The sequence below is a fragment of the Heloderma suspectum genome, chromosome 2, assembly GCF_057233095.1.
Source record: "Heloderma suspectum isolate Gila_16-S chromosome 2, 16-S_ref, whole genome shotgun sequence".
Lineage (NCBI taxonomy): Eukaryota > Metazoa > Chordata > Lepidosauria > Squamata > Helodermatidae > Heloderma > Heloderma suspectum.
The window spans coordinates 160338677-160357347 of NC_139459.1; the positions used below are offsets into that span (position 1 = coordinate 160338677).

The 18671-nt window shown below is 43.1% G+C and overlaps 2 protein-coding genes across 19 annotated transcripts in view; one reads left to right on the top strand and one right to left on the bottom strand.

Annotated features, from left to right (window-relative positions):
• Window positions 1–8: 8 nt before the first annotated feature.
• On the top strand, window positions 9–17455 carry EXOSC8 (exosome component 8). 4 transcript variants are annotated; one of them, XM_084835459.1, is made up of 13 exons: window positions 9–157; window positions 893–1080; window positions 1994–2030; window positions 6141–6204; window positions 8168–8241; window positions 9392–9437; window positions 11434–11539; window positions 11620–11665; window positions 13426–13522; window positions 15125–15242; window positions 15827–15933; window positions 16261–16359; window positions 16775–17455. In XM_084835459.1, the coding sequence occupies exons 2-13, from the start codon at window positions 1061–1063 to the stop codon at window positions 16780–16782; spliced, it is 822 nt and encodes a 273-aa protein (XP_084691585.1). In that variant the 5' UTR covers window positions 9–157; window positions 893–1060; the 3' UTR covers window positions 16783–17455. The 4 variants fall into 4 exon arrangements, with proteins under 4 accessions (XP_084691585.1, XP_084691584.1, XP_084691587.1 ...); XM_084835458.1 differs by lacking the exon at window positions 16775–17455 and having other exon boundaries at window positions 16261–16467; XM_084835461.1 differs by lacking the exons at window positions 893–1080; window positions 9392–9437; window positions 16775–17455 and having other exon boundaries at window positions 6141–6200; window positions 16261–16467.
• SUPT20H (SPT20 homolog, SAGA complex component) overlaps window positions 14271–18671 on the bottom strand; it is a 98074-nt gene continuing 93673 nt past the window's right edge. For 3 of the 15 annotated variants that reach the window (XM_084835427.1, XM_084835428.1, XM_084835425.1), the window contains exons 25-26: window positions 16702–16857; window positions 14728–15142 (exon numbers count right to left, since the gene is read on the bottom strand). In XM_084835427.1, the coding sequence (XP_084691553.1) occupies window positions 16771–16857 (87 nt within the window). In that variant the 3' untranslated portion in view covers window positions 14728–15142; window positions 16702–16770. Of the gene's footprint in view, window positions 15143–16701; window positions 16858–18671 lie in introns of those variants that run through there. The other 12 variants (XM_084835422.1, XM_084835421.1, XM_084835438.1 and 9 more) reach the window with 7 other exon arrangements.

Below are 18671 nucleotides of genomic sequence, written 5' to 3' on the forward strand. Positions count from 1 at the left end.
CGGCCCTCGTAGCACGGTGACGAGGAGACGCGAGCGCGGAGCGAGCTGCGTTGGAAGCCGGGAGTGGCCGCTGCCTTCGGACATCTCCGGAGATTTCAGCGCACCTGTGGGTGGGCAGCAACAACAGTGGCGAGAGCTCGTGTTTCTTCTGACTCAGGTCTCATTTCTTGTTAAAAATGGAAAAGGGCTTTGTTCTTTTTAAGCGGTGTCTTTCTTCATGGAAGTCAGTGGAGTCCAAGACTTCAGCATTCAGTTCACCGTTTGATTTGGGCTGGGAGTGAATCTGAAGTGGCAGATTGAGTGGACTGATTTTTGCTGCAATCAGAGGAGTATTTTGTATAAGGGGATTTTTGCAGGAAATCCAAAGTAACCTCGGCTCAGCCTCTGATCTGCAATATTAACATTGGGCTACACTGCAGGGCCCTCATGCGCCACGTGCCTTCAATCACAGCCCTTCAAACTGCACTATGGGTATAATAGGGATGGGTGTTTGTATTTGCATTGGCAGGGCATTTAAAAAGTTGTTTAAAAAAATGAAACAAACAAGGAAAGGGAAGGTTCCTCCTGTGCAAGCACCGGGTCATTACTGACCTCTAGAGGGACGCCGCTTGCGCTGGCAGACTATAGCGGGGTGGTTTGCCATCAAACCACTCTTTAAACCAGACTAGAGTAAGGGAGAGTATAAACTCCTGTCCTTCTTTCTATCTTTTGTTTGGGGGAGACATGTACAATCGCAACTATGCTGAAATCCTGTCTCTCTCCCTTGAATTCTATGGGCAGCCTTCACTTCCACCCCGGAGGTGAGGAAAAAAAGCCTTCTAATGTAAACCCGGAAGTTCTTTATCCGGACAATGAGGTGGGGCACTCTATGCTTTCTCATCTCTGTGTCTAGCTCTTACGTCTATGACGGAGTGATGGCTGCGAGACGTTCAGCGTGCGTGCCCTCGACCTTTTGCTTACTCTAAATTCACCCCAGTCTCGACTCGGTAGCGCCCTCTGCGGCTGGGCGGCCTGAATCCCAGCCAGTCGAGAGAGACGGTGCCGGCTCCCGGCGGCGGCGATGGCCGCGGGCGGGTTCAGGTTAGTGGCGACCCGCCGGGCCCCGCCTTCCCGTGAGGCGCCGGGGCGGCCAGGCGTTTCCCCTTCCCTTCCCTCGCGCCCGACGCTGGGAGCTCGGCGGGGCCGTCCGGCCGGGACCAGCGCCCGGCGCGGTTGCCCGTTTCTCGCCGGCGGCGGCCTTGTGTCCACGCACGTGCGCCGCCGGGCCCTGAGCTGGCGCGCGGGACTCGCACGGGCCTGCTCAGGGGGAGGGCGGGTGGCCTCGTCGTGATGGGGGCGCGCCGTTCCCGCGCGGCCCTCGCGAGGGGAGGCTTTCCCGCGCGCTCCATCTCGCGAGGCCGCAACCCCGTTTCCCGAGCCGGGGCTTCGCCAGGCCTGGACGCGCGACGTAGCCCCGCGAGAGACCCGGCTGTTCAGCAGGAGCAGGCCTGGTATTCGAAGAGGCGCTCTCGCGTCGCCTCTCAGCTAAACAGCCCCAGTTCCTTCAGCCTCTTCTCGCAGGACTTACTTTCCACGCACCCCGTCATCTTTGTTGCCCTCCTCTAAAGCGGTTCCAGTTTTCACCGCACCATCCCACACAGTTAAGTTTGGAAATCGCCCAGTGTCCACAGCGAGGTTCAACATCCAAATGTCCTCTCGCAAGCTATCACGTGGAGCCGTTTAATGCAGTATCCACGCGTGGCTGTGGGTTGGCCGTTTGTTTGCCTTACGTTTCTCCCATGCTTTTTAAAAACTATTTTAAACAATAGTGCCGTCACATTGTGGAACCCACCTTTGCACCTTTATAGTAATGGAATATTCGAATGCATAGATTTTCCATTTCTATTTTGCTGCACAAAAATATCTTAGGAACAGCTTTTTATCCCACCAGGTTAGACTTGGATGGTCTGTTTTTAAAACTTTTTGCCCTTACTTTGAATTTAATTTGTTTCAGAACTGTGGAACCTTTGGAGTATTACAGAAGATTTTTAGTGAGTACAGTTTGTGTGTGTGTGTGTGGTGGAGCATATCATGCTGCTCAGGTTTTACTCTTGTAAGGTTTTCCATACATAGGGCCCATTCAGATATTATTCCCATGAGTAGATATCCAGAATAGGCATACCTGGTGGGCAGGATGGTGCAGTATCTCTCCCCCACTGTATTTAAGGAGAAAAATTGCGAGATAAGTGTCAGAACTGGCCTCTTGTGGGAACTGTATATCAGAAATCTCTTAGGATTGTAGCTGACTGGCCCAGAAGCTGCTTGCATGTCAGTTTTACAACTCCATTGCTTTATACCGGGGAGACAATGTGATTGCCTTCATTGTGCGAACAATACCTTTTCCTTCGGTGGAGGAGGGGTATCCTTGCATAACTTGCTCCTCCCAGTTGTTCTAGAAGGCAGGGCTGCACTATAAGGTGTTACCTCTTCCATCACTGGCTAGAACTCAAGGTGATCTGCCTTGATCTTCAGTCCCAGGGTCAAGGCAAGGCAGTGACAGCTCATGTAAATGAACAGGGGAGGGGGTTACGAGGTTCTCTCATAAAGAAGTCAGTCCTCTTCCTCAACTAGGCCAAGACAAATCATTAGCAGAGCATGTGTATGGCATCTACAGCACAGCCACTGAGTGGCTAAGCTGACAGGACCCAGATGGAGGGGAATGGATCCTGGACCAAGCTGTCTTCCAGGTTGTGGCCAGAGAGACGGAAGTGATTTTAGTGGGTCCCTCCTGGCTTAGGTGGGCCTGGTTTCAGGCCTCGTGGAGATGTACCTGTTGTGAAACAGCCTACCCAATTGTTGTCTAACAAGCTCTGCCTAGAGCTTGAGTGAGTGACTTGAGACAGCACAAGCTTATGAGAAGGTTATGGTGGATATGCTTTTGACCTTCAGAAGAGAGTGCATGAACTAGATAATTCAAAGCCACATGGAAGGTGTTCAGTGGATGGTTCAAGCATAAAGGAGTATTGACAACCTCAGCCAACATTGTCCTAGCCTTTCTACATGCTGATTTGGAAAAGGAGCCAAGGCAGAACACCCTCAAGTAGTAGGTTGACTGCTCTGTCTTGTGCCTTGAAGAGAAAGGAGGGCTGGTTCCATGTCCTCTCATACTAAACATGTTGGTGCAAGGGAAGAATTACAACTACTACAAATTGATTCATGCACCCAAAAATATGTACATTTCTACCCAATCAGCAAAAGGGAGATCTCTACATATATATTGATTTTTTCTCTCTCCATAATCTAAACTGTTAAGTGGAGAAATTTAAAGTACATTTTGGGGGGAAGTTCACAAACAAGGGACTCTCATAGTTCAGTGCAAAATTCTAAAACTACAACTTGCCATATTTTCAGCTTTTGCGGCCTGAGGATGTAGACAAATGCTTGTAGCTGTTTGGCCTATAATCTGCTCTCTCAACCCTTGCCCATTCTGACTTGTTCGCGCTAGCTGGGAAGGGTTGGCTGAATGGATCCAGGCAGTAATCGATGCGTCTTCGCATGATGGAGTGGCGCCCATCGCCTTGAAGGAGACAGTGGTGCACCCACTCCTGAAAAGGCCTTCCCTGGATCCAGAGGTTAATTACAGCCTAGTCACAAACACGCCTCCTTTGGACAAAGCGCTTGACAGGGTGGTGGCTGGGCATTTGTAGAGATTCTTGGAGGACACCAATAGTCTTGACCCATTTCAGTCTGGGTTCAAGTACCCTCTGTTTTGGGACAAAACTGGATTTGGTCGCCTGATGGATGATCACTTGTAGGAGAGAGATGGAAGGAGTGCACTGTTGTTGATCCTCCTTGATCTCTCTTGGTACCCTTGTCCAGAGTATTCTTTTAGATCGTCTCCGTAAGCTGGGAATTGGGGGCAGTATTCTACAGTGATTTCATTCCTACTTGCAGGGGCGGTTCCAGAAAATAGTATTGGGAGGACTGTGCTTCAGCTTCCTGGCAATTGTGCTATGGGGCGGGGCGGGGGCACAGGGCAGCACCTTGTCCCCAGTGCTATTTAACGACTATATGAAGGTACTGAGGGCAGTCATTAGGAGATTTGGAGCAAGATGTCACCTTCATGCTGATGCAGCTCTATTTCTTTGTGACATCTGAATCAGGAGAGCCTATGCATGGGTGCAGTGATGGGTTGGATGAGGGTCAAGAAACTGAGACTGAATCCTGAGAAGATAAAGCCTCTGTGGGTGGATGGTTCCCAGGTATGGGAATTGGGAAGTTTGCCTGTTCTAGATGGGGTTGCACTCCTTTAGATACAGGAGCATCCCCCCAAACTACTTACCTTTTCTGTCATTGCCATGAGAGGCCAAAGTGACTTCTGTGGTGAGGAGGACCTATTAGCAGCTCCAATTGGTATGCTAGCGATGCCCTTTCATGGACAGGGATAGTGTGGCCACTGTAGTCCATGCATTGGTAACCTCATGTTTAGATTACTGTAAGGTGCTGTATGTGGGGCTGCCCTTGTGCTTGTTATGGAAGCCGCAGCTGGCGCAGAATGGAGCAGCCAGGATGCTGAGTGGGGTGCCTGGCTGTGCACATATTGCACATCTGTTGAATCAGCTGCAGTGGCTGCCTGTTAGCTACTGAGCCAGGAACATGGTCTTCCTGGTGGCACGTAAAGTCCCGAATAGTGTGGGACCAGGTCACCTGGCGGATTGCTTTCCTCACTGTCGACCAGTGTGACCCTTAAGATCGCAGGAGGCCTTGCTTGTGGCTATCTTGTGGCACCTGGAAGTGGACCTTCTCCATGGTGGTGCCCACCTTATAGATCCCAGCCCTGGTATTTGGGAGGCACGGATTGATGTGTTTTAGGTACTGATTAAAGACCCATTTCTTTAACCAGGCTTTCCCTGATTGATTGTGCTGCCCAGTTGGTTAATTATAGGGTTGTTAGTACTTGGTTTTAATGTTTTTATAAATGTTGTATAGAAATGTTTTTGTATTTCTTATGGTGTATTTTAATCTTTCTTTGTAAACTGCTTTTTTAAATATGATAAGTGGTATATGAATCGCTTGATACTAGCTAGAAGCACTACACTGGCTGCCTGTTAGGTTCCAGGCCCAATTACAGGTGCTGGCTTTGGCCTTTAAAGCCATAAGTGGTTTGGGACCATGTTCTCTGACAGACCACCTACACCTGAATGAGCTTGCCCAAGCGTTAAGATCAGTGTCAGAGGCCCTACTTTCTGGCTCACCAGCAAGAACCATTAGGCTGGGTACTAGGGAAAGGACTTCCTCAGTGGAGGCCCCACAACTCTGGCGCTCCCTCTCCAGGGAGACATGTGTGGCCTCATCACTGCTGGATGCTTAAAAAACCCTAGTCACATTCCAGTCTGCATTTAGTCCTTTCAAATCGTTAGCTGCTGCTCATGCGTGTGTGTGTGTGTGTGTGTGTGCAGGCGTATGTAATTGTATGTTAATTTTTTGTAATAATGTAAGCTTACTTGTGTGAGGGCAGTGTGCCCTACAAGGAGCTTAATCTTTTAAATAAATAAGTTAATAAATCTTATAATATCATCCTAACAAATCATCAGAACTCTAGGTTCAAAACACTCCTTCTTACCCTGGCTCTATTTCTGCATTGTATCGAAACATTAACATTAGAAATGGGTAAAGTTTGGTTTTAAAACAAAAATTGCATAATTTATGAGGTACATCATTTTTCATATAAAATGAAAACTGTTAATACCTTTTAGGCTAATCACATGTTGTCTGTATAACTGATATAGGAATAGATATTGCTATACAGTTACAATTGCATTTCAATATTGTCAACGGTGGGAGACAGAAGTTCCTCTTTAGATGCAAGACTTCCTGCCAGACGTTTTCTCATTGTAAATTTCATGAATGTGTGAAGCTTTGGATTTTAACCAATGATGGACTATTGTTGCCTACATTAAATCTGCACAGATCTGCATACGAATATAAAAATTCTGGTAAAAGGATACTTCGGTATTTAGATAATGCACACACACATGACATAGCAACTTAGTGGCCTATTACGTACTGAACTTTGAGTTTGGTTTAGTTAAGCTGTTTTGTTGCAAGGTAAGATTAATTGTGTGGGTCTGACTTAAGAGTATTATTGATAATTGCTTTAGAAAGAAAATTGTCGGCCTGATGGAAGGGACCTTGGTGAATTCAGAACTACAACTGTCAATGTAGGTGAGTGTTGTAGTGTACAACAGCTAGAGGGTTGCTCATAGTTTTCTGAGTGAACTATGCCAAACGTTGTGGTCTTCAGTATGTAGGTGAATGTTTTCTGTGGGAATTGATAGGAAGGGTAAGACACAAGACAGATTCTCGTTTAATTAAGGATACGTAAAGAGGCAACAGGTGTAAAAGTATGGTTAAGTGGTTAATGTTAACTGCAATATTGTCAGATTTAATATATTTACCTTTCCTGCAGATTACCTTCATGCTCTTGAAACCCCTAACTATCGAAGAGCCTTTACTTTGGCTTGCTTTAATGTTTTGCCATCAGCTCTTCTGGAAGGGAGATACTCACGAATCTCTTACTTTCAATGCCCCTGTCAATTGGGCATGGTTGAAACAGCTGAAGATATCATAGTATACCGTTTATACTATAAAGACATTCACTCCCATTATATTGTGTCAATTTTAACAAAATTTCCAGGCAGATCTGATAAGTTTTACTCCTCTCGTCTTCTCTCAGACTCTACTAATGAACTTGCTTATAAGGTGGCAAAATTCTGTGCCCAGGCATGTTCTGTTACGAATCAGATGGTTAAATCTTATTAGAATTCATCTTAGTATTAGCTGATACTAATAGATACTGTAATTGAACCTAGTTTTGATTTGAACCTGCCATGCTATGTATGCTTTGCACTTGCAGCTGGTATTGTATTTGTCAGCTTGATTTTGTATTTTGTATTTCTAGTGGCTGGCCTGTGATCATAATTAAATAAACTGAACTGAATATATTTACCCTATACTAAAAATAACATACTGCCTATTTATATAATTTGTATCTAAAATTTATTACAGTATTAATTGTGATTACTAAAATTTGGCAATCCTAAAACATATTGGATTGGATCCAGATATCTGCCCATGGAAGGCGGCAGGCAGAAGCTGACTCTTCCACTCTCTCCTTTCCCCACAAGTCTCCAGTTCCCCCCAAATGCTCCCCAGAAGTTGGAGGATCTTGCCGAGTGGGGTGGACTGTGCCAGGAGGCTGAGAGAGAAGGGGGAGTTTTAGGAAAATCAGCCTCAGACTGCACTACCCAGCGGGGTTCTCGGACCCTCAAGGAGCATTTGGGAAGACTGGTGGGGAGCGGGAGGGACAGAAAAGTCAGCTTCTGCCCACCTCCTTTAGTGAGCGGATAGCTGGATCCAACTCAATTAAACAGTGCATCTCCACTTTTAAGTTCCATAGAACTTAGCTGTTCCATTGAAAGTGGTGTGATGTCAAAGTACTTAGCTTTGGCTGGACTGGGCCCATAAGGCCTACCTGTATGGATGCAATGTCAGTTTCCTTTTCAAATCTTTCTGGTTCAGTGGGTAGCATAGGTCTGCAGACCTGCAGCTAAAGTGTTACTGTTCATTTAATTCAGCCTATATTAGCTGTTTCTACAGTCAATTTGAACTCCTATAACTGCTGTTGTCTGTCTTGCTCCCTCTTTTCTATCTTTCCTCAGCTGTCCTTTTTTCAGTATTTATTTCTCTCAAAATCTGTCAAGTTTTTTCCCTACCTTCTAGTTTGGCCATCAAATAATCTGGGTGAAAGTTTCATCTCAGTGCCCAAACCAGGACATCTCAGAAATATGTGACAGGCATTATTTGTAAACATAGGAAGGAAGAAAATGGTGTCTACATTTAGATTATAAAATAAATTTATTAATTTTCTTCATTTCACGACCATCATATGGCTTCTTGCAGAATTGTGCTTAGGCAGGTTCAAAAGAATATAAACCTTCCGTTTTATTTCTTAAATGTTCTAGAACTTCAGCACCCTGAATGACACAGAGAATTCTGAAAAGCTTATAACCTGTATGTAACCAGTGCCCCTTATTCTGTAAGCAGTCACAGGGTTGTTAGCCTGGTCTGCAAATATATTTTCTTGGTAGAAAGCTTAGATTTTATGAAGCATTCTTTCTCTCCTCAGGTTCAATTACAACTGCAGATGGCTCCGCCCTTGTGAAGCTAGGAAATACTACAGTGATATGCGGCATAAAGGCGGTAGGTTCATGAATAGAAGAGTTTTTTTCTAACTTAATGTAGCTTCAGGTTACACAGTCCTTATGAAGCCAGTTGGACTTTAGCATTTTTTTCTCTGACTTGCTCTGTTGATGGCAGGGGACATGACTTATTTAATAGATTTTGTAGAAACTTTTCTAGTCTTCCTAAAAGTAGCTTATCACATGAAAACAATACAATAAACATAATAAATCATATTAAATACAAACTATTTTCAATAAAATCAGATTCAGTTAAATAGTTTCAAAATGCTGGTGGATACATCAGCAAATACCATAAAATTGCTTTTTCCAATTTTCATTTAAAAGCCAGGAAGTTTTAAAAAACCCTCTTAAAAGTAGCCACAGATAAGGCCAGCCACATACCTCTTGGGAGGGAATTCCATAGTGTAGTGGTCACCACTGGAAAGGCCCTGGCTGTAGTGTCAACCTTACTGATGTTGGTGACAGGACGGTAACCAGGGCCTCTGAATATTATCTTAAAACACAGGTAGGTTCATATGTTTTAGGTTGTCCTTCAAATAACTTGGATCCAAACTGTTTAGGGCTTTAAAGGTCAAAACCAGCATTTTGAATTAGATCCAGAAATGCATTGTCTAGCCCCAGTGAGGACTTAAGCAGCCACATTCTGTAGCAGCTGAAGTTTGAGTCTTCTTTGAAGGCAGCCCCATGTAGAGCATATTACAGTAGTCCTGTTTGGATGTAACTAGGGCATGCATAACTGAGGCCAAGTCCGTGTACCCTAGATAGGGTCAGACATACCAACTTAAGTTGACAAAAGGCAGTCCTGGCTACTGCTGCCACCTCTACTTCCACAGTCAGCAAGAAGAACCCCCAAGCTATGCACTTGTTTCTTAATTGGGGAGTGCAAAACCAGTTAAATCCCCCTATCCAGATCAGCAGAATTCTCCACTCAAAGGACTTTTGTCTTGTCTGGATTAAGCTTCAGCTTGTTCACCCTCATTGATACCAAAGCTGCCTTCAAGTACCTGTTCAGAATTCCACAGCCTCCCTGCAATTAGTAGGTGGAAATCAGAAGTCGAGCTGTATGTCTTCAAAGGTTCTAGAAATAACATTCCTAAAATTCTTCCAATGTTTATGTTCTCCCCGCCTCCCCAACACCTTGCATACAGGAATTTGCAGCACCCCCTGTTGATTCCAGTAACAAAGGATATATTGGTAAAGTTTCTTCATTTTTCAGTGAATGTATTGATTTTTTTATAGTGGTTAGAATTAGTGGTATTTCAGAGATCAAGTAATTGCATTAGAATTCATGGTACTCCTAACAGTTCAGAACTTTATTCTGAAAGCATATTTTCAATCTAATCAGCATATTTATCATGATTCTTACAAGTTACAAGAATTATCTTGCACTGTCAGCATAATCCAATGCAAGGTGGGATATAAATGTAATGAATAATAAAGAATGCCTACTTAGAAGTCCGATCAAGTTCAGTGCGATGTACTTCCAGGTGTGTAGGATTGCAGCTTTAGGGAACTAGTCTTCTAAAATGGAAATGCTGCACTGGGTTGTATTAGTTCTATGCTAGAGAAGTATCTTATATCAAAACAGTGGGTGCTTCCAGATGGATAGCTCTATGTCCTTCCCTCCTAAACAAATTTTGTTGTAAAGAAAAAAATGGGGCATGTCAGCCTCAAGGGCTTGCAATGATCCCCCGCATGAGTGAAGACTTCTATCCAGTTCACCCACTCCATGTCCTAACACTCTGTCCACTGAACATGTTTTTAAATATACTGCTGAAAAAGCAAGGACATATCAGAGAACTTACTTACCTCTTTGTCCTTTCATCCCTTGATGGCCTCTTTCTCCTCAAGTGTTTCAGTTATTTCTTTGGGGTTTTTTTTATGTCTTTGGGTTGCTGCTCCTTGAGCTTCTTTTTACACTTAATTTGCAGATTTTTTTTTTAAAAGTACAGATAAAGCATTAGTAAAAAAATATGTGCTAGGTACAAAAATAGCATACAGCCTTAAAAAGGGGGGCAGGCGGTAGAGATAGAATGGACAGACACAACATTCTTAAATGTCATTTATTCAGTCCAATATAATGAGGGCTTCATCAAGTCATCAAATATTTCCAGTGCAAGGACTCACATCCATAATTTCTTTCCCAATTAAAAAAAACCCCTAAGTTCATAACCTCGGCACCTCAACGTCTTACATTTCAGAGAATGAAGATGTAAAGAGAGTTGGTCTGACTTTTGTTTAACTGGGGGTAGGCAACCTTTTTGGGCCTGTGGGCAGATATGGCAATTTGGGAAATGGCCGTGGGTACCACCACAAAACAGTTATCGTGGGAGGTGCAGTTAGTCACAAAGGGCAAGTAACCTCCCCAAAAGAATGAGTATAAGGCAGAGGTGCGGTCAGAGTGTCAACCCACTAAACAAGTTCTTTGAACCCAAAGTTTTCAGCACCAACAAAAACCTATTTCACAGAAGGCAAACTTTTTCTTCCCCAACCCTCTGTGCCAGCCAACTCATTCCCCCACATCTCTTTTTATCTCTCACTCTGCCTCACCATCCATACATACACTCTCACCCTGGATCCCCACCCATACACATGCTCTGTCTCTCTGTCTCACATGCACGCACACACATACATCGTTTTCACACCCCCAGCCAGTCTCCATCCATTCACTCACACACACACACAAGCACCCCATGAATTTATCATGTCCCGCCCTTCTCCTGACTGCAAGCACACAAAAAACCACTCACTTTTTTCAGGATTCCTCCAAAATCCCCCCAGACTCATTCTCTCCCCATCTCTTTCTCACATACATACAGTCCCCACCCATTGAGACATACAAGCACATGACCCTCGCCAACCCCTCAGGTCCTCTAGCTGGCTTTCACTTGGCTTTCCTGACCCCAAGCTAGCATACTGCTGCCCTTCCTACTGCCCCCCACTGCCCTGTGATACCCCTTCCCCTCAGTTTACCAGACAGACATGAGTCTCTTTCCCCCCATTCTTTTTCTTGGTGGTTGGGTGTGCAAAAGTGGGCTTGGAGGAAGACACCTTGAGAGCGTTTTGCCCTTAAAGGCAGCATATAAATATCTGAAATAATTATATTGAGGAATGTGTATTCTACTAGATTACTTCTATTAATGTTTTTGCTTAGCTTGATTCATAATAATTTATTTCCCCCACCCCTCAGTTCCTAATGTGGATCTTCCTCCACTCTGCTCATCAAGATTTCGACCTGGACCTCCAGGGGAAGAGGCTCAGGCAGCTAGTCAGTTTATTGCAGATGTGATTGAAAAGTAAGAAAAATACGTTTTAATATTTAAATAAAAATGGTAAGAATAACTGGATTTTCCTCTTCACTGTGTCCCTGTTTTAGTTCACAGGTATTACTGAAAGAAGATCTCTGCATTGTAGACGGGAAGGTAAGTAAAGGCTCAGTCTCTACAGTGAGTTTTAATCAGAGAGTGTTTGGACACCCCTGGACCAGCCAGTTTGGTTCTAGCATACATGGAAAAATTGAAATGCTATTTTACAAGATTATATGCGCTGGAGAAATATGGATAAAATGACTAATTATGATGATATTTTATCCTAGTCCTAGTATTAGACTGGAAAGCCTGTGCTATGCAGGACTTTGGAACATTTCAGGATGTGACTGGGTACTAGGGAAAACAATGCATTGATCCGGGATTATTATATTTAATAAGTTAAACATAATGGGGAAAACTTAGTTTATATTAGAAAAAATACTAATTATACTAATACTAATATTATTAGTATTGCCTCCAGTTTCCAGATTCCCCCATTGTAATCAGATGTCCTACTGTGGCTTGATCAGGCTCAGTGGTAGGCCAAAGTAAGGGGCAATCCAAAAGCAAGTCAATAAACAGGCAAATGGTCAAGCACAGGTATCAATACAGTAAGAGAGCAATTCAAGGCAGAAGTAATCAGTAAACAGGCAATGGTCAAGGGCGCAGTATTACCAGGCAAAAGTATGATTTCCAAAAGAAATGCCTGAGGCATAGCCAAGGTCAAAACACAGGTGAGCAGTCAAACACAATCCAAAAAGCAGAATCAAGCAGGAGTCCAGAGGTCAGTAGCACAGAGGTTCAGTCACAAGGCAAGGTCAGGGATACTGGAGGTAAAAGTAGGTCATCATTCCAGCAATGGCTAGACTGAAACTGAAGGCTTATAGTCTGAGCTCCTAGAGCCCCACCCAGGAGTCAGCTGTTGTTCACCACACAGGCCCTCTGGCAAAAGTCCTACCCACAAGGGCCTTGCTTATGAGGACTTCACTCTCGAGGAGTCTTTTTCTACAAGTGAGCACTCCTTCACTTGGTTATGGTGGGGAGGAGGGGGCAGGGAAGCCAGCCCAGTTGCATGTGCCTAAATCTGGGTCCAGCCCATTGTGAATATCGAATTACCCTTTGTACTCTGAAGTGCTGTAGTTTTTTTAGTTCATAAGGGGATATTGGGTTTCTCAGTTCTGTGCTCAACCTCTGTCACAGTGCAGGTTTTGGCATATTGCTTTATTTCTGCTTGATGTGAAGTTTTTTCTGTCCAGCTTTTCTTATTTTCAAAAATACATACTGATGGCAGTCCAAAACATGTGGACAGCATGTGGGTGGGGAAGGCTGGCGTAGGGCATTCCCTAAGGTATACTCATAGGTATCTAGAGAGCCCAGGTACATATATCTGAATACTAAGTTTGGCATTGCTTTGGCGTGGGCTGGTCCATGAAGTCTCGAAGAGTCGGAAGCGACTGACCGAATAAACAACAAACAGTTTAGAGTACTAAATGTTTAAGCTGGCTTTAACCACACTCCGAAACGCTTGCAGTAGCAGATCTGGTTCTGATATCATTTTAGTAGTGTTTGTACTACTAGGGTAAGGTGATTTTGCAACAGTGGGCTACTGTAGCTGTAGTTACACTTCACTATACATGTTTGTAGATTGGCACGCCAAAACTTGGGACTAAGCTGCCAGTCCCTTTTATCATTGTGGGAAAATGAGTCTATTTAAGCATGGGTGTGTCAACTTAAATAGTTTTAACTTATAACAGACAGTCTGTGGGAAGGTGATGCGAAGGAATGCAGCTCTCACAAATATATTTCAGAACTTAGTTGTGGTGCCTTTTTAGAAGCTTTTTCAATATTTACATCAGTAGACCTTATTTCCTTAGATTGTTTGGGTTCTGTATTGTGACATTATATGCTTAGACTACGATGGAAACCTTCTGGATGCCTGTATGTGTGCTTTCTTAGCAGCTTTAAAAAATGGTAAGTTGCCTTATTGTATTTGCAAATTTAAATAAATAGTTGCATATGAATTGGTGGAAAGCCAGACACTAATGCCATTGAGTGTTCTAAAATGTATGAAGCAAGATTCTCTACAGAGGCCAGAACAGTGGCTAGTAGAGGTATGTTGCCAGAAGTCAGCATGCTTAGGTAACTACTGAGGGCCCACCACAGCTGACGTTGCTGCTCTGGGCCTTTTTCCGGTGCTCCTTGAACGTTGGGTGGCTGTCACTATAATTGCCCACAATACCTCAAAGCAGCACCACTCTACACTAGTTACAAAGGTGGCCACCCAGCCTTTATCAAAGTGCCACTATTACCACCACCGGTCCATAGTAGGCCCACCCATCCAGCAGGAATAAATAAGGCGTGTCCACCAAAAGAAGGAGATGACAACCAGGAAGCTGCATGCCAATGGCCCCTTGAAACGTAATGTGGTATCAACCATTTGAGAGCAACTCTCCTTCCTTATAAACCAGTATCTTGATGGAGACAAGAAGTGAAAAGATTTACCCCCATCCCAGTCAAGAAGCTCGAAGAACTGGAGGCAAGAGACTTTCTGCATCTCTCCTTAGGAACCCTTAAAGCACACAACAGACTCCTTCCCTCCCTTTTCTGTGAATTTCTCTGCCCACTGAAAAGGAATGCTTCAGCTATTGCTTCATTTTTGCTCTAGCTACATTTGAAAAGCACGAATCCTTAACTTTGAAATTTGCATTGTAATAAAGCTATGGTTCAATCACTTTTATTTCTTCCCAGTACACCAGGGTTAAGATTCATTCATTGATCACTGAATTATTCTTTTCCCCGTTTCCTACAGCTGTTTCCCTAAACATAGCCTCTGTTCTTAATGGTGTGGGTTTGGTTTTGCCACTGCCTACTTTCTATCAGGGGGCAGTCTGGACTTTATACAGATCTCTCACACATAAAATGTATTCACAGAATTTTCTTGATACATGTATTCGTCTCACAATCCATAATTATGGGATACATTACCTGACAATATGGTGATGAGCACTGAGATGCATAGGTGGACCCTTGGTTTGATCCAGCAAGGCAGTTTTATATATAATCATTAATATCTTTAATATTTATGCAACTCCTGCACACCTTTAATTCAACACGCTAAATTGAGTTGGCACAGAACCAAAAGCATTGGGCTTTCACATGAAGCCAGCCTGTTTGATAATTGTTTAAATTTGTATTCTGAGTCTTATAAGAATAATATTCCATTACCAAGAGAGAGAAAACAAAAATCCCAAAGAAAATCATTCTGAAGTGATAATGCTAAATTCTCTTGCACTGTGCACTGTCGTACCTTTCCTTCAACAGAACATTCTCATTTAGTCTAAGCGATGAAACACCTTGCTTTACACTTCAGTGTCAGAAGCTAGTAATAGAGATACACAGTAGCCAAGGATTTCCATGTTACACATACTTTTAAATCAGAAGCATGGTCCTGCACACGACTTTCCTTTATTTTCTTATTGCTTCTGGAATTTCCCATTCCTCCTTTGCTCATCTGGAAACATCCATGTAAAAAGGAGCCCAGCCATACTTTCTCACTACTTGCTCTTATTTCAGTGCAGTTGCCTGTCGTTACTGTAAACGAAGAAACTGGTTTAGCAGAAGTTAACTTGAAGAAGAAGATCCCTTTGACTATTAAAAAGCAACCAGTGGCTACATCATTTGTGTTATTTGAGTAAGTGAGGCCCTACAGAGTTTCCTAATAGCCCCTGATGTGTAAGTGATGATGAACACACCCTAATAATATTGTGTGGAGAGAATAAATTCATATCAATGTGGAGAGGGACCGTGCAGAATATTGGGTGTGGGGGAGTTACTGTGGTAGTCTTCCTCCACCTGTTCTGGCGCTCTTTTTCCTGAGCGTGTCAGCTTGACGCTCAGGTAATTCAGGGATAGATTGAAGGAGTTCTCACTGTCTGAAAATACTAGAGTGAGCTATTGGTTCTTTGGGTCATTCTTTTATAAGAGCCTGGCTTTATTCCAAAATGAGTCCATTTGATATTTGTGCTAGTAATTGTTACTTCAACATACTTATTCCAGGGAGCATATGAATAAGCAAAGGAGCAGTTCTGATGTCTTGTTTTTGTTCTCATACATTTTACTGTCTAGTGAATTGGTGCAGCTCGGTCTGTGCACAGCACAGCTACTGGACTGGGTTAACCCAAAGTAAATTCCTATGCAATTACTGTATCTTGAAAATATGATGTCTATGCTTTTATATAAAATCACTGCACTGTTGGATTTTTGTGTCTCCAAAAGCATGTTAGTGATTGTTGACCCAACTGCAGAAGAGGAAGACTTGGCAACTGGGACTCTAACCATTGTAACTGATGAAGAAGGCAAACTGTGTTCTGTTTATAAGCCAGGTACTGTGTCTAATTACTACAAATAAATTAGAGCGCTTTGACCTTCACAAATTAGATCTTTCATTTTTATATATCTCCATCTCCATTTTAAATAGTACTTAATTATAAACGTCATGCCACACTAAAAACACACACACACCCACCCACACACACCATGGAACTGTACTATGCAAAAAAACTTCAATCATGAGTGTGTGGATCTTAAATGTACTATAATGAAAATATTGTAAAATTGGTTAAATGATAGAAATGTTAGTATAACAGGGTAGCAGCTTGAAAGGAACAGCCAATGGTAAATTCATTGGGGTTTTTTTGTTTCCTTATAAGGAGGAAGTGCTTTAACAGGAGCAAAATTTCAAGACTGTATCAGCCGGGCAACAGCACGACACAAAGAAGTGAAGAAACTAATGGATAAAGTGGTGAAAAGTATAAAAGAAACATAAACAAATAGCCTTCTTAAAGTAGTTTTGTAAAAAGTGTATTTGCTGCAGTGCGCACAAACTCATTATCTCAAATAAATGAATACTACATTTATGAAGTTCTGTTATTTCAAAATATCATTCCAGCTTGCTGCTGGATAGGTAAATTACATCTTAAAATATGTAGGCTTCTGTACAAACACCAATCTTATTTTTGCTTTTAAAAACTGTGGCACAGGATTAGTTGGTTGCCATGTAGCGTTTGCATGCCTCAGTGTAACCCCAAATTCAAGTTCTCCAGAAAACCCATTTTATTTTTTTAAAATCCTATAAATATAAATATACATACATAGATAACAAATGGAAGTTTTAGGATTTTGGCAGCACTGAGGTGCTTCGCTTCTTTTTTACTTTTTGCCTAGGTGCCTGAATGATGATGATGTAGCTGAGCTGTTTGTGCTGCCGCCGCCGCCATAACCGTTTGATGATGCAAGAACTGTAACTGCTGCCAGGAAAGGAGAAAGAAAACTTAATATTTAGAGTTCAGTTTTCACTTCGGGAAGAATTAATGGAACAAACAATGGAATTAATAGGTACCTCACTGTAGCGTGTGAGACAATCACAAACTAATTCGGAGAATGCCTAGTTTTCACATGTCTAACTGATAAGCCCTATGAAGAGAGACTGAAAGAACTGGGCATGTTTAGCCTTGAGAAAAGAGGACTGAGGGGAGATATGATAGCACTCTCCAAGTACTTGAAAGGTTGTCACAGAGAAGAAGGCCAGGATCTCTTCTTGATCATCCCAGAGCGCAGGACACGGAATAATGGGCTCAAGTGACAGGAAGCCAGATTCCGGCTGAACATCAGGAAAAACTTCCTGAGTGTCAGAGCAATACGACAATGGAACCAATTACCTGGGGAGGTGGTGGGCTCTCCCACACTGGAGGCCTTCAAGACGAGGCTGGACAGCCATTTGTCAGGGATGCTCTGACTTGGATTCCTGCATTGAGCAGGGGGTTGGACTCGATGGCCTTGTAGGCCCCTTCCAACCCTATTATTCTATGATTCTATAATGGCAGAGATTAAAAAAATTGAATATATAAAAAATTGAACTCGTCTTAAAAATCCAGTTATCGGTTTTAAAAGACCGGGTTTTTTCCTAATTTGAATATGACTAATTAGGTATATGAGGGGTCAAGTTAAGTGAGCTCTCTCATGGCAGGCTGATCCTAGCTAAAGGTGATGTGCAGTACACTCAGGTGGCCCATGCCTGGAATGAGTCTATGTATGGGGACAATCAGGACAGTCGAGCAGCACCAGTGACACAGAAACGTATTGAGTGGCCTGTTTGTAAACTTCCTGGGGTAACAAATATAACACCCCTTATAGTCCCTGTAGTAGCTCAGCAACTTCAGCATAAATACACTGTAGAGCAGTTAGTCTTTCCTCAAAAAGTAGGACAGTCATAGGCCATATACTTAAATACTTCACATGGAACAGCCTGATTTAATTCACATGGAACATATGAACCAGGGCATCCACGCCAATGCTTAATCCCCCAAAGATTACAATGGGCTCCATGTGTAGATGAGATGGAAGTGTCGGGAGGAAGGATTTGGATTTGGTAAGCGCTGAGGAATGTTTTGGAACAAGCCAAGCCTATACAAAAATTATGGTCCCTTTTGAACTGAAATGGAGCTAGACTGCTGGTGATTAATACAAAAAAGGTTACAGAGAAGCTGTTAAACAGATCTAGGGGAAAGTAGTCTGAAGCTGGGGAGCAGCATCTGGGTTCAAGACATATCTTTCCTAGGAGAGGAGGGTCAAAATGTTCCAGTTCTTCCAATGGAGGACAGAGTAGAAGTAGGAAGTGAGCATACAGTATAAGATGTGAGAGCTGCTCGGAGAAGTCAAAGGGCTGCAGGGGAAAATACACATAATAAAGACATTCAAAGAAGAATGCAACTTATATGAAGAGGGCCACTTTTAACACCAGAAGTCCCTAAGCCACAAAGTGGGGAGCAGGAATGCCTCATTTTAAATGAGCACAGCTGCACTGGGCATAACAGTAACCTGGTGGAATGGAGGGAACCAATGGTATATGGTTATCTGTGGTTCTAAACTCTGTAAGGAGGACAGGAAGGGGCAAATTGTGGGTGGTGGTATTCTGTATGTCACAGAAGGCATAGAGTCCAATGACAACTCAAGAGAAACGAGCCCACCCACACAACTGCTGTGGGTGGCAAAGCCAGGCTCCAAAAATACCTGCATAATGGTATGGCACCAGTACAAATAACAAAAGACACAAACTATTTCT